Here is a 16,559-nt window from a genome sequence, read left to right on the forward strand (position 1 = left end):
TTTATCTCAAAAATAGGTCAGCGGAGAGCAATCATAACCATAATTACAGTCTAAAATGCATTTGAGGGAATGTAAGAGCCATTACTGTGGTTAGCAGCCAGGACAGAGCCTCTCACTAGATAAGGAAGCTAAGGATCATTTCTTAAGTCAGTAAAGAATATACATTTTAAGACTACAGCCAACTGGATATTCTACATTAAACACTAAATCTTTGTGTTTAATTCATGAAGAGGACAACGCAGTCTACTCCTTGATATTCTCTTAAACACTTAAAGAGAATGGTAAAATGAGCCAATGAAATGAGTACTGAATGTCAGTAATAATTACATTGTTTGTAGATGGTATCGTGGACACAGTGAGGTGGGTAAGGTGAAACATCAATATAGAGAACTAAAGTACTTGCTAACTATAGACTTCCCCTTCATAGACTAAATAACTATGGGACTGTCCCAGCCTCATTATTCTAGAGGTAAAGCCCAATACCCACCATCTCGCTTTGTTTCCTTCTCACTCCACCAGCCTTTACTGGAACACCGTCTCTGATGCTTACCAGCAAAGCTTTCTTGTTATTTGCAGTCAGCCCTGCGGAAACCCATTTGGGTTTTCACCAAGGCTGGGGTCACAGAATTATAGCAAAGGGGCAACAGTGCATGTTGTTATCTCAAGGGCTATATTCTCCTCATTACCAAAGTTGTGTGTGTAGGCAGCAGTGGGAGAAAAAGGTATGTTCTCCAAGGAGAAATTCTTTGACTTGACTTCAAAGTGACCAGGTATCCCCTAAGGAATGTTTAATTCCTACAAGAACTAAAACATGGAGTCCTTTATTGATATTAGGGAGGGCTCCAGGTGGTGGTGCTACTGGTTAAGAACCCGCCTGCCAATGCAGGAGACATAAGAGATGCAGGTTCTATCCCTGGGTCTGGAAGATCCCCTGGAGTAGGAAATGGCAACCTGCTCCAGTATTCTTGCCTGAAAAATTCCATGGACAGAGGAGCCTGTCGGGCTACCATCCATGGGGTTGCAAAGAGTCAAACACGACTGAGCACAGCACATGCTGAGGGGCAGGGGCCACAATTAACCAGGTAGATTCAGCTGAAAAGAGTATTGAGGAGATACAATGTGACAAACAAATCATCTGTAAAGTTTATCAAGAAAGGGGAGGACAGAGATAAAACATAGAATAAACAGAGTATCTAAAATGGGAGGGTTAAAACTAAAATTTAAGGGAAGTTATTGGAATACATTTAAGTTCAAGAAGAATGATGGTATGTAGTGCAAGCCTTTAAATACACAGGCATGTCTGGGTACATACATACTTCACAGGATGCACCATACACTTCTAAACCAACAGATAGCATAATGTGCTGTATCTCCAGCTTATAGGATATGGATGCAGAAATCAAGGATGGGAAGCTGAAGTGAACCCTTGTAATATCACTCCTGGTAAGACATGTGAGGAGTCTGTGCTCCAGCTCTACATACGTATGGCCTTTGCAGCTTTGGATGCCTGGACACCAAAAATGTAGCAGTTCTAGAGACATGACAAAAGTCCCATTGAACTTTTTCTTTTTTTTTTGTCATGCTGCCTGGATTGCAGGGTCTGAGTTCACCACCAAGGACTGAATATGGGCCCGTGGCAATGAAAGTGCCAAGTCCTAACGTCTGGACCACCAGGGAATTCCTGCCACTGAACTTCAAGCTATGCTGAAAAGTGAAACTACTGGTCATTCAGTTATGTCTGACTCTTTACGACCCCATGGACTGCAGCCCGCCAGGCTCCTCTGTCCACTGTCCATGGGCTTCTCCAGGCAAAACTATTGGAGTAGGTTGCCATTTCCTCAGACAGTGGCTGGGAGCAGGAGCAACCTCAGGGCAAACACAGTGGTGGATACAGATGGTGGTCACTTATGCTCCCACGGCAAGAGATCTGAGTGGTGTAATCTCGGGTGAGGCTGCTTTCTTTAGTTGAGGGCAGTTATCATAGAGACGGCTCAGGGATCTTGATCTCTATGCTTGGAAAAATAAGACTTTAATTCTGAAGGGAGAAATGGGCAACACAGCACAGGATTCGCTACAATGAATCCTATTAGCCATTTGGAGTGGATCTTCAACAACATGGACAGTGTTCCTGGAGAGCTTATTTGTGATTAATGGGGGTCAGGAGTTGGAAATGACTTTTCTTGGGAAGTGAGGGACAAACCAAGAACAGAAGCATCCTAAGTAAGGCTCAGCCAAGTATGACTGTCTTTTTGGCCTGTTTCTTTATAAAAATCCAATTCTCTCTCCCTACTACTGCCAAGAAACAAACCAACACATGCCACTGCCAAGTAGATATTAGTGGGGTGTTTCACAGGCACATCCAACTTAACCTCTCCAAGAACAAACCTACATTTTTTTCTTCCTTCCTTCCTTTTCCTCAAACATGTTATATCAGAGTGAGTAACACCATAGACGACGTGAACAGATCCACACATGGAATTGTTCTAGATAGTTAAGTAATAACATATTAAGATATTTTTCCTAATTATTTTTTTTAGGATTTATCACAAAGTCTGGTTTTACCATTTATTTATGTATTATTTTATTTCCTTTCTCCCAGTAGAATATAATCTCAATGAAATTTGTGCCTTTATTTTGTTCCAAGTCTTATACCAGTACCTAGAAGATAATATTTAATAAATGTTTAAAGGCATGAGTCAATCAAACCATTGCTATTATTAGCATTAGAAAGAAACTGGTTTCATCTTTTGTGGGGAAAAAAAGGAAAAAATAAGAAAAAAAAATGAACTTGGAAGCAGAGAAATGTTAAAATTTTTTTCTTTTCTAGTTTTTGCCAGATACTAAACATCGGAGAAGGGGACGACAGAGGATGAGATGGCTGGATGGCATCACCGACTCGATGGACGTGAGTTTGAGTGAACTCCGGGAGATGGTGATGGACAGGGAGGCCTGGCGTGCTGCAATTCATGGGGTCGCAAAGAGTCGGACATGACTGAGCGACTGAACTGAACTGAACTGAAACATCACCTACACAAATTGAACATTTTTAACTATCAAAAATTTGTATAATGGCTGCAGTTCATCTGTTAATCTCAGAATGTCTTGTTTTCCATATATCTTTTAATGACATGCAGCTGTTAGGTAATTTTTGTCTCTAAGGAAAAATTCCAAATCTAATAACAGTGTAAAGAAATATAAAGAGAAAAACACCGCAGTCAACATAGCATCAGGTTCCTCTTTTTCAGCATGTTTTTCATATGACTAACAATAATATTACACTTATTTAATAATATTACACTTATTTGGGTACTATTATGGACTGAACTGTGTTCACTCCAAATTTTATGTTGATATCCTTATTCCCAGGGCCTCAGAATGTGACTGTATTTGGAGAAAGTGCCTTTCAAAAGGTAGTTAATTTTAACATGAAGTCACCAGGGTGAACCTTAATTCAATTGCCCTGGTGTTCTTATAAGAAGTGGAAGTCAGAACACACAGAGAGGCCAGGGAAACCTGCACGAAGGGAGGACCAGGTTCAGAATCGGCATGACAGTGGCCATCTGCAATCCAAGTGAAATGGAGCAGGACGTTATGGTCTGTGCTCCCCCCATGTCCTCAGCCTACCTTTTGTCTGTGGAACAACTTTAGCCAAAGAATAAGCTTAATCAGAGAAATGAAAAAATGCAGAAACAAAGGAAAATTGTCAAAGGAGGCCAAGTAATAATAGTTAATAGTCATATTAAGCAGAGTCAAGGACATTTAGTTCCTCCTCAAGGGCTATTATAGATGATACCCTGAGCAGTATCCTGTAAGGTATCTTGTAGATACTGAACTGCACATCAGGTGGAAGAAGTTAACTACCTGATGACCAGACTGTAGTCATGATATAAACTGTCGCAGTTCCAAGAACTGCCATCAAGGAAATGGGAACAAACCAATCCTGCAACTGAAGATTAACTACTTAAACAAGATGAATCTGATTAGGACACCACATGACCAATTTCAAGGAGATTATCAGAGCTGACTGTACTATATCTGCATGTAGGCCCCTCCCTCTGTCTATAAAAGCTCTTGCCCACTGATTGTCAGTGCAGGAAGTCAGCCTTCTGCTAAGCATCTGCCCTCCCCCTGCCCCCCTGCTGGTTGCCAGCATCCAAAGTAAAGCAAACTTTCCTTTCCACCAATCTCACTTGTCTATTGGCTTTTGAGAGGTCAGCTGCTGGACCCCACAAGGAGACAGGCCTCAGAGGAAACCAACCCTGGTGGGACCTTGACGTTGAACTTCCAGACTCTAGGACTGTTAGAAAATATATTTCCATTGTGTAAGTCACCCAGTCTAGCATTATTAGGATAAGGCAAGCACCATTTCAAAATCCTCTTGCTACAGCTGTTACTTGAGCCATGTGTCCTGTAATTATTTCAATGGAAGTTGTGACAACTTTTTTGCTCAGCCCCAGCTAGACACCTTGCCAGTCAGTTCAGTTCAGTTGCTCAGTTATGTCCGACTCTTTGTGACTCCATGAACCGCAGCACGCCAGGCCTGCCTGTCCATCACCAACTCCCAGAGTCCATTCAAACCCATGTCCATCAAGTCAGGGATGCCATCCAGCCATCTCATCCTCTGTCGTCCCCTTCTCCTCCTGCCCCCAATCCCTCCCAGCATCAGGGTATTTTCAAATGAGCCAGCTCTTCGCATCAGGTGGCCAAAGTAGTGGAGTTTCAGCTTCAAAATCAGTCCTACCAATGAACACCCAGGACTAATCTCCGCACATGCCAAACACCTCCTGCTTTCTGCCCTGAAACTTCTGATACCAAATTATGGGACATTTGAGGGAATCTGCTCTGTATTCAGAAGTGTGCAACTCAGACATAAAGGGATGTTAATCTCTCTAGGACCATTTCTGGCCCATAGAAAGCATGAGCTGAGGTCTTTTCACCTATTGAGAGGAAAGTTCTGGGACACATATCATGTTGTACCTCAGGAAGGTTTGATGGGATTTAGTAGCAGTCATCAATAAAAGCAGTCATTATTATTTTGATTCCTTAATTGATATGGTTTTCCTTCCTTCCCTAGTAGATAATAATAGGAGATATATACAACAAATACATACATATTTGTTCTGTTTCTCTGGATAACCCTAACAACAAGGCCCAAGAGAAATGAAAATATGTTTGAATATATATGGGTTTTCATAGCACCATTATTCATAATATGCACAAAGTGGAAACAATCCAAATATTCATCAATTTATAAGTAAATAAAACAATATATTCACTGCTGCTGCTGCTAAGTCGCTTCAGTCGTGTCCGACTCTGTGCGACCCCATAGACGGCAGCCCACCAGGCTCCCCTGTCCCTGGGATTCTCCAGGCAAGAACACTGGAGTGGGTTGCCATTTCCTTCTCCAATGCATGAAAGTGAAAAGTGAAAGTGAAGTCGCTCAATTTTGCCAACTCTTAGCGACCCCATGGGCTGCAGCCCACCAGGCGCCTCCATCCACGGGATTTTCCAGGCAAGAGTACTGGAGTGGGGTGCCATTACCTTCTCCAATATTCATACTATGGAATATCATTCTGAAATACAAAGAAATTATATATGCTACAACACGTATGAATCTTGAAAAAATTACTGATGAAAGGTTTCATGATCTTATTTACATGAAATGTCTAGAAAAGGTAAATGGATAGAGACAGAAGGTGGAATCATGGCAGCATGGATGTTAAGTGTCTAGGAATATGGGGGTGTAACAATCAAAGGGTACTTTATAATGGAACCAAAATTCCATTATATTTTTACAACTAGGTTTTAAAATAACATAAATCTGTTGTTATCAAAGAGTCTGATACAGGTACAAGTAAATAGTACTGACACAGAAGAGTCTAAAACCTGAATTAAGTATATACAGGAATTTATTGAATAAAGGTGGAATTTCAAATTAGTATGTCAAGGATCCTCTCTCTGGAGGAAAAAACATAATTGTATCCACTACCCCATGTGTGTGTGTGTGTGTGTGTGTGTGTGTGTGTGTTAGTTACTCAGTTGTGTCTGACTCTGTGACCCCATGGACTGCAACCCGCCAGGGTCCTCTGTCCATGGAATTCTCCAGACAAGAATACTGCAGTGGGTTGCCATTTCCTTCTCCAATGCGAATTTTAGTAGTAGTTAGTCACTAAGCTATGTCTGACTCTTGCGACCCCACAGACTGTAGCCTGCCAGGTTCCTCTGTCCATGGGATTCTCCAGGGAAGAACAGTGGAGTGGGTTGCCATTTCCTTCTCCACCACTACCCCATAACACATGCCAAAACACATTCTTTCACGATTAAAATGTCCGTAAAAATATAAATTTTAGAAGAAAATTAGAAAATCTGTATGTAACCTAGAGTTAGAAGAGAATTTTTAAGGAAGGCTAGGAGAAAACCCAGAGTTTTTTGTTTTTTTTTTTTTTTAAGAAGAGAGTCCTCTGGCTATGTAAAAAGTGAATTTCATTTGCAGTTGATGAAACATTAACATGGCAAAACAATTACCAGTTTAACAGACGCATAAAACACATTTGATAAGGCACATAAGCAATTTTCGTAAATGTGCTAACAAGTAGGATTTCAAAATACCTTTATAAACTCCTCTGCGGCCACCCACTAAAATACACAGAAAACATGATTAAGGAGAAAACAGAACTATTTCTGAATGAGTGAAGAAGGCCTGGTTATCAGAGCTGTTTCTCAGCTAGGAGGCCCTAGACGGTATGGTAAGATCGAAAAAATAAAAAATCGAAATACATACTTGAACACAATATATACAAAGGTTACAGGAAAATGTCACTACTTAGAATACTCAAAGGAGTCAATAATTTAAGTTTAGCACGGTGTCCTAACTTCATACAAAGAAGGCAAAAATAAACGTTAAATATGAGATTGATTGAATAGAGGAGATAGACCATATCTCGGGTTGACAGGTTTATCAATATAGGAGACTAAGGGCTCCAGGGAGCTGAGAACAGACAGGTACAAAAGCTTTCGAGTACCATCCATTTGGACGCCTCTGCCTTCTGACCCCTAAACTCGGGAGTGCGCCTCTTCTCGCCTCCCCATCACTTCCGGGCATGGGTCCCGCCCTCCACTCGGAGCTCCGCCCACGAGCCTAGTTTTAGCCTCGGAATCATCCACTGGGAGTGTTTCTGCTTCCAGCCCTGCCCCCCAACCCCCCACCCACTGAATCGACTGCAAGACCCCTCACCCGCAACGTTGGGAGAAACTGCAAGTTTTCTCTGCATTGGCTGAATTTGACTGACAGTCCCAATCTCAGAACTCCACCCCGTCACGGCCGAAGTAGGAAACGGAAGTGGCGTCACTGTCTGCGTCGGTTTTCCGTCCGGCGGCTTCGTGCTTCTAGGAGGGAGTGGTTTTGGTCGTCCTGTTTCAGCGTGTCCTTGGTGAGGCTCGCGTTCAGGAAGGGCTGTGGGATACAAGGAGCGCGTTAAAGGACAGGTTTGGTCCGAGTTTTCGAGAGGTCTCCTTGGGCAGGCCTGGCCCCTCTCTCTTACATCATTCGGGACCTAAGGCCCCGCTTTCATCCAGGTCGTAAGGGGAGTTTTCGGGGTGTTGTCATTCACTGTGCTTCCCTATTCGAAAGCCTTTGTGACTTTAGTTCTTGAGATCATGAATATCCACTGTTTGATTCCGGTTACTCAGGCCCCTGCACCTTCTGGTTATCTTGAAGTTAGTGATCCTGCTGTATTCCTCTAGAGTATGAAGATGTTCACTTGAAAATGAAAGAGTTGAGTTTATTCAGTGTTTTATCTGGGAACTGTTGCCCAGGAATCAGCCTCTGAGATAGCTGTGAGAAATTATTTTGAAGAGATGAGGTGGGATGTTAGTATATATGTGATTCGGGGGAAGGATATGGGTAATTTTCCACGAAAAATTAATCTAAGAAAGAGTTGGACCACTTTATTTGAGCCAGATTTGAGGATTCCAACCCTGGAAGAGCATCTCAGAAGGCTGTTGTGTGTGTGTGTGTAACTGAATCTTCTTTGAGTACATCTAAAACGAACACTTCATTGTATTTCAAGTCATATCCGACTCTTGAGACTCCCATGGACTGTAGCCTGCCAGGATCCTCTGTCCATGGGGTTCTCCAAGCAAGAATACTGGCATGAGTAGCCACTCCCTTCTCCAGAGGATCTTCCTGGCTCAGGGATCTGCATTGCAGGCATATACCATGTGAGCCACCAAGGAAGCCCAATATATACTATAGTATTACTTAAGCATGTAATCTATTTAAAATGAGATTTTTTTATGTTGCTTTCTTCATTTAAAGTGTCCAAAATTAGCTGCACCCTAAATTTTTATCAGATGTACTTCATTAGTGTGCATTTAGGATCTTATTTTCACAACCAGGGATTGAACCCATGACCCCTGCAATGGAAGTGCAGAGTTTTAATCACTCAACCAGCAGGGAAATCCCTTGATTAGTGTTTAAAGTGAAAGTCGCTCAGTCATGTTGGACTCTCTGAGACCCCATGGACTATACAGTCAATGGAATTCTCCAGGCCAGAATACTGGAGTGGGTAGCCCATTCCCTTCTCCAAGGGATCTTCCCAACCCAGGGATCGAACCCAGGTCTCCAGCATTGCACGCAGATTCTTTATCAGCTGAGCCACCAAGGAAGCCCAGATAAGTGTTTAGACCATATGCAATATACAGTTGAAAGAGCAGATTCAAATACTGAAGTTATTCCAAATATAAAACGGACTTAAAAGGTCCTAGTGAGATAGTTGGTACAAAATGGTTGTCAATAAATGGCAGTTGATGATACTGATCCTCTTGTTGTAGAGCATACAGTTTTAGTAGCTTTCATATATGTCCTCTGCACAAAAGGAGCTAATTTATCATGTTGATGACTGATAATTAGTATTTGTTGATTTGTGCTTGATACGAAGCTGAGCTCCAGATAACCGTATCTTCAGAGGGATGGAGATGGCCCTATCCACTTACATTCTTAAGCTACCCTGAAATGATCGTGATTCAGGAAAGAGTATGCAAATTTCACTATCAGTCTTGCAGCATAGCAGCCTATCATACGCCCCATGGTAATTTATCATTAATGCTTTTTTTTTTTTCCAGAGACTTAGCTTTGGGTTCTGTTTTTTAAGTACAGATTTCTTTGGTGTGATTCTGAGCAGTTGTGTTGCTTGTTTTTATCTAAGAGGAGCTGAAATGAGCCAGAGAATGCTGCTCTCTAAGACAGCTTCCTAGTATGTATGCATGAGGTAGAGTTGCCGCATAGTCCTACTCATGTATTTTATTGCCTTGATAAGTAAAAAGTCACATTACTTATGTTTCCTTGTCTGTGAAATGATTACTCTTTGCCTGGTGGGTAACATGGCACACCATTTATCTCTCCGGCTCCAGATGGGACAGGACTTCCCTGGTACTTCATGGCAGTAGTGTGTACTTGTGAGTTTTTTAGTTTTTGGTTTTGAGTGTGTGCTTATCTCAGAGTTGCAATGTCTATTTTATTTTTTTAACTTTTTGTTAAAGTATAATTTATTTACAGTAGTGTATTGGTTTCAGGTATGCAACACAATGAATGTATTTTGATCGGTTATACTCCATGTAAAGTTATTATAAAATATCACCTACATTCCACGTGCTGTACAGTATATCCTAGTAGCTTTTTTACTTTATACATAGTAGTTCATACCTCTTAATTCCCTACTCCAGTCTTACTGGCTCTCCCACTGGTAGCCACTAGTTTGTTCTTTGTATCTCTGAGTCTGTTTTGTTCTATTCGTTTCCTTCATTTTTTAAATTTCACATATAAGTGATAACATGCAGTATTTGTCCTTGTCAGACTTGTTTCACTAAGCATAATAGCCTCCATGTCTATCAGTGTTGTTGCAAATGGCAAAATTTCATTCTTTTTTATGACTGACTGATATTTTGTGAAACTTCTTTGTCCATTCACATGTCGATGGATACTTAGGTTGCTTCTATATCTTGGCTTCGGTATGTATGTAATGTTGCTATGAACATTGGGGTGCATGTGTCTTTTCAAATTACTGTTTTCATTTTCTTTGGATATGTACCCAAAGGAGTGTAATTGCTGGATCATATTATAGTTTCTTGAGGAATCTCCATACTGTTTTCCCTACTGGCTACACCAATTTAAATTCACATCAACAAAATACAAGGGTTCCCTTTTCTTCACATCTTCGCCAAATTTGTCATTTGTCGTGTTTTTGATGACAGCCATTCTGACAGGTGTGTGGTAATATCTCATTGTGGTTTTGATGTACATTTGTCTGATGGTGAATGATGTTTAGTATCTTTTCATGTAAGTCTTGGCTGTCTGTATGTGTTCTTTGGGGAAATGTCTTTTCATGGCTTCCCTTCATTTTTTAATAGAATTGTTTGTTTTTTTTTTATTTTGAGTTGTACAGCTGTTTATGTATTTTGTATATTAACCTCTTATTGGTCATATCATTTGCAGGTGTTTTTCTCCCATTCAGTAAATTGTCTTTACATTTTGTTGATGGTTTATTTTGCTGTACAAATGCTTTTAATTAAATCCCATTTATTTTTGCTTTTGTTTTCTTTGCTTTAGGAGACAGATCCAAAAGTCATCCAAATTTATGATTTATGTCACAGACTGTTCTGCCTGTGTTTTCTTCTAGGAGTTTTATGGTCTTACTTTTAAATCGTTAATCCATTTTGAGTTTTTTGTACATAGTATGAGAAAATGCTCTAGTTTCATTCTTCTACATGAGCTGTCCAGTTTTCTGAGCACCATTTATTGAAGAGACTGTCTTTTCTCCATTGCGTATTCTTGCCTCCATTGTGTATTTTGTCGTAGATTAATTGACTGTAAGTGTGTGGATTTATTTCTGGGCTCTGTATTCTGTTGTTCTATGTGTCTTTTTGTATCAGTGCTATACCATTTGATTACTGCAGCGTTGTAGTATTGTCTGAAGTCAAGGAATGTGGTATCTCCAGCTTTGTTCTTTTTTCTCAAGATTGCCTTGGGTATTTAGCCCAGACTCCCAGGACTTCTTTTCTGGTTCCATATAAATTTTAGGATTATTTGTTCTAGTTTTGTGAAAACTGTCATGGGTACTTTTCTGGGGATTGCATTAAATCTGTAGTTGCTTTGGGTAGTATGGACATTTTAACAGTATTAATTCTTCCAGTCCATGAGCATGGGATATCTTTCCACTTCTTTGTAATATCATCTTGAATTTCCTTCAGTGTTTTATTGTTTTCAGAGTATAGGGGTTTTTTTGTTAAGTTTTTTAATTCTAAATTAGTAATTTAATTCTTTTTAATGCATTTTTAATGGGATTTTTTTCTTGCTTTTTGTCTCTGATAGTTATTATTGTATAGAAAAGCAATGGATTTCTGTATATTAATCTTGTATACTGCTACATTACTGAATTCATTTATCTTTAGTTTTTTGGTGGAGACTTTAGGGTTTTATATTATATATAGTACCATGTCATCTGCAAATAGTGACAGTTTGACTTCTTCCTTTCCTATCTGAAAAAGAAAAAGTGAAAGTGTTAGTTGTTCAGTCATGTGTGACTCTTTGCAACCTTTCCTATCTGAATGCCTTTTATTTCTTTTTCTCATCTGATAGCTGTGGCTAAGACTTCCAATACAAGTAGGGAGAGTGGGTATCCTTGTCTTCTGATTTTAGATGAAAAGCTTTCTGTATTTCAGTGAGTATGGTGTTAGCTGTGGGCTTGTATAAATAGCCTTTGTTATGTTGAGATATGTTCTCTACATACCAGCTTTGATGCGAGTCTTTATCATGAATAGATACTGAGTTTTGTAAAATATTTTTCCTGCATTTATTGGAATGATCTTGTGATTTTTATTTGTCCTTTTGTTAACGCGGTGTATCACATTACTTGATTTTTCAGATGTTGAATCATACTTGAATCCCAGGAATAAATCCCACTTGATCATTGTGAATGATTTTTTTAATAGATTTTTGAATTCAGTTTGCTAATACTTTGTTGAGAATTTTTGCCTCTATATTCATGAGAGATATTTGCATGTAATTTAATTTTTTATACTACCTTTTTCTGATTTGGGCATAGGGTAATGATGGTCTCATAAAATGAATTTGGGAGTGTTCCCACCTCTTCAGTTTTTCAGAAAAGTTTGATAAGAGTAGGTCTTAAAGAGACTTCCCTGGCGTGCCAGTAGTTAAGACTCTGCTCTTCCAGTGCAATGTGTGTGGGTTCAATCCCTGGTCAGGGAAATGGGATCCTGCATGCTATGTGGCATGGCAAAAAAGAATAAGTATTAAGCCTTCTTTTTATGTTTGGTAGGATTCCCCTGTGAAACTGTCTGCCCTGAACATTTGGTTTTTAAGGGCTTTGATTACTGTTTCAGTTTCAGCAGTGGTAATTGGTCTGTTTAGATTATTTATTCCTGATTTAGTTTTGGAAGATTGTGTGACACTGGAACTATATTTCTTCTAGATTGTCCAATTTTTTGGTATATAACTGTTCATAGAATTCTTTTTTTATATATAATATTATTTTATGATTATTTGCATCTCTGATATCAGTTGTAATTTCTCTCCCATTTTTTATTGTGTTTGTTTGGTACCCTCTTTCCTCTTGTTTCTTGATGAGACAGGTTAAAGCCTTATCAACATTATTTATCTTTTCAAAAGACCTACTCTTGGGTTCACTGATCTTTTCTTGGATTATTTCCTCTCTGATGTTTTTTATTTCTTTCCTTCTGATAACTTTGGGCTTTGGTTGTTCTTCTTCTAATTCCTTTCAGTATTAAATTAGGTTGTTTATTTGAGTTTTTTCTTATTTCTTGAAATAGGATATGATAGATAAATATGATAGACATTTACTATCATAAAATTTTCTCTTCTAACTGCTTTTGCTGCATCCATAAATTTAGTGAAGTTTTGTTTCTGTTTTCACTTGTTTTGACATATTTTCCAGTTTCCTCTTTGATTTCATCATTGACCCATTGGCTTTGTAGTAGCATGTTGCTTTGTTTCCACATGCTTATTCTTTTCCCATTTTTCTTTCTGTAATTGATTTTTAGTTTCATACCACTGTGGTCAGAAAAAAAAAAATCCTTAATATGATTTCTATCTTTTTAAATTTGTCGAGCTTACATGTTATCTCTCTTGGAGAACATTCCATGTGTACTTGAAAAGAATATTTATTTTGCTATTTGGGGATGGAATGTCTTGTAGTTATCTATTAAGTCCAACTGGCCTAAATGTGTCTTTTAGTACCATTGTTTTCTTACTTATTTTCTTTCTTGATGATGTATCCACTGATATAAGTTGGGCATTAAAATTTCCTATTTTTATTGTATTATGGTCAATGTCTCCCTTTATGACTGTAAGTAATTGCTTTATTTATTTAGGTGCTCCTGTATTAAGCCATATATGTTAACAAATGTTATATCCTGTTGTATTGATGCTTTTATCATTACCAAATGCCTTTCTTTGTCTTTTGGACTTTGTTTTAAAGTCTTCTTTGTCTGCTATGAGTAATGCTACTTCAGAGTTTTGTTTGTTTGCATTTGTGTGTAATATCTTTTTCTATCCTTTCACTTTCAATCTGTGTATGTCTTTAGCTTTACTAATTTGTGGTTACCATGGGGTTCATATGTTGACCTGTAATTAGATCTACTTGTTTTAAACTAATAGTCATTTAACTTCAAGCACATTCTAAATTATTTGCTCCCTTCTTCCACATTTTTTGTTTTCAATGTCATGTTTTATGTTTATCCCTTAACTTATTATTATAGTTATAGTTTCTTTTAATCTTCATGCTAGCTTACTTAAACCGTTGGTCTACATCCTTTACTATATATTTACCTTTACTGATGGGATTATCCTTTCCTATACATTCTTTCTTCTTGTTGTAACCTTTTTGTTTCTACTTAGAGAAGACCCTTTAACATTTCTCTTTGGGTTCTTTTAGTATTGATGAACTCTTCTAGTTTTTGCTTGATTGATAAGTTCTTTATCTCTCCTTCGGTTTTGAATGATAACCGTGTTGGGTAGAGTATCTTAAGTTGTAGGGTTTTGCCTTGCAGCACTTTAAATGTATTATGTCCTTCTGTTCTGCAAAGTTTCTGCAGAAAACAGCTGATGGCCTTAAAGGGGTCCCTTGTATGTGATTCTTTGTTTTTCTCTTGGCTGCCTTTAGAATTTTCTCTTTAGCTTTTGCATTTTATTATTATATATTTTTGTATGATCTCTCTGGATTCATCTTGTTAGGGACTCTGTACTTTCTGCACCCGGATATTTGTTTCCTTCTCCAGATTCAGGAAATTTTCAACCATCATTTCATCAAATACATTTTGACCCTTTTCTCTCTACTCATTCTGGGACCCTTCCAACCAGAATGTTAGAATGCAGCTTGTTGTCTCAGAAGCTCCTTAAACTGTGTTTTGTTTTTTTTTTCTTTTTTTGGCCCCACCATGTGGCTTTGAAGATACTTAGTTCCTCGACCAGGAATCAAACCCAGGCCCACAGCAGTAAAAGCGCTCAGCCCCAGTCGCTGGACCACCAAGGAGTTCCTACTCCTACTACTCCTACTACTAAGTCACTTCAGTCGTGTCCGACTCTGTGACCCCATAGATGGCAGCCCACCAGGCTCCCCTGTCCCTGGGATTCCTAAAGTGTCCTAATTTTTTTAATTTGTTTTTTCTTCCAATTTTTCTGATTGAGTGATTTCTGTTATTCTATTTTCCAGATCACTTATACTTTCTATGTCAACCCATCTACTGTTAATCCTTTCTAGTGTGTTTTTCATTTCAGTTAATTGTATTCTCCACTTTCAACTGGTTCTTTTTTATATTTTCTAGTTAAAATTCTCATTGTATTCTTCCTTTCTTTTCCCCAGTTCAATTAGCATTCTTATTACTACTGCTTTAACACCTGGTTATTTTTATCTTCATTGAATTAGTTGTTTGTCAGGGTTTTGTGTGTGTCCTTTCATTTGAAACAAATTCTTTTGTCTTCTCCTTTTGTTTAACTTTCTCTGTTACTATGAAATTAAGTAAAACAGTTGCCTATCCCATCTTGAAGGTGTGTCGTTTTGTGGGACGACCCTTATGCATTCTTCATGTACCCCAGAGCTTGGATTGGTGGCTGGATCTAAAGTAAGCACAGGGCAACTTCCCTGGTGGTCTGGTGGTGGAGACTCTGTGCTTCCACTGCAGGGGGATGGGTTCATCCCTGGTCAGGGAACTAGGATCCAACAACTTGTGTGGCGTGGCCATAAATAAATAACATTTTAAAAAACAAAGTGAGCACATGTTATGTCTTTTTTCGGGGTGTTTTGGCAGCTGTCACCTTGTTGGGTAATAGCTGGAGATAGAATTGGAGTTGGGCTGGAGATAGAAGGGCTAGAGCCAGAAGCCTGTGTGGGCTGGTTTTTCTATGCCCAGTGGCTATCAGTGTCCTGTCAGCAGGGGCAGGGGCAGGTCCCAATGTGCTCGAAGCAGAGGCCTTGACTGTTGAGTCTAAGTTGGTTCTGTTCCCTCCAAGTGTGCACTCTCTTTTCTCTCAGCAGCTAGAGCAGGAGGTTGGTTGTGTGTCAGACACACACTGAGACTGTCTAGGAAGCCAGTCAAGGATCCAGACAACTTGCCATCCACCACCTCCGCAAGTGCCAGCAGTATGCTCCCTCACCCCATTCAGATGAGGTGTTGGGTCCAAATCTGGTACATCCCCCAAGTGTACACTCTTCCTTGGCAGCAAACACTTTTCCCTAGTTAGAAACTGACCTGAGCTTCAGGCAGGTTCAGCCTGCTTCCTCCACCTTGTTCCTGGGAATAAGCAAGCTGTGCACTCTCATCAGGAGAGGAGTCTTGGATTCTTACAGCCTTCCTGTAAGTCCCACTTATTTTCAAACCAGCTAAGGGAACTTGTCTTCCTGATGTCAGACCACAGGTTTGCAGTGTCCAATTTGTGGTTCAGACCTCCAGGCTCATGATATTCTCTTCTGTGTCCCCTTCCGGGTGGACCCCCAACCACTTCCCCTCCTTTCCTACCTGACTCTGTGAGGACCTTTTTTACAGACTTGGTTTTGGAAGCATCTTTCTGCTGATGTCCAGTTTGTTTTCAGTGAGACTTGCTCCACATGTGGATGTACTTTTTATTTGTTCCTGAGAGGGATGTGAGTTCAGTGGCCTCCTACTTCACCAACTTTCCTCTCTGTGAGATTTTCTGAATGCGCATGGACATTCGGAAATTCTGAGCTAAAGTGGAATGACTTCCAGGCAAGGACTGTGGGAATTATGATCAATTCTGGGTGCTCATGCCTTCTTTCTTCTCCTAGGTGTTCTTATTAAGGACTCTTTCTGCCTTCCTGAGGAAAAGATAGAAGCAAACAGGATGGTAACTGAGTGTTTGAGAAATTGTTCTCAGGTGAGAAGAAAGTGTATCCTTGTACAAAATGACCTAGTGCATTTACCAGATAGACACATTTGAGGTACTTAAATAAAGTCTGTCTGAATCCATGTTGAATTGCCTCACAAAGTGGAAGCTCTCATATTGCTGA

At 39.5% G+C, this 16,559-nt stretch overlaps 1 protein-coding gene across 1 annotated transcript in view; it reads left to right on the plus strand.

The window, feature by feature from the left end:
* Positions 1 to 7,411: 7,411 nt before the first annotated feature.
* The window catches only part of ZNF266 (zinc finger protein 266), a 43,679-nt gene continuing 34,531 nt past the window's right edge, over positions 7,412 to 16,559 (plus strand). Inside the window, 2 exon segments of the mRNA NM_001104968.1 lie at positions 7,412 to 7,485; positions 16,338 to 16,426. Of these exon segments, the coding sequence (NP_001098438.1) occupies positions 16,394 to 16,426 (33 nt within the window). The 5' untranslated portion in view covers positions 7,412 to 7,485; positions 16,338 to 16,393.

The sequence above is a fragment of the Bos taurus genome, chromosome 7 (genome assembly GCF_002263795.3).
Source record: "Bos taurus isolate L1 Dominette 01449 registration number 42190680 breed Hereford chromosome 7, ARS-UCD2.0, whole genome shotgun sequence".
NCBI lineage: Eukaryota > Metazoa > Chordata > Mammalia > Artiodactyla > Bovidae > Bos > Bos taurus.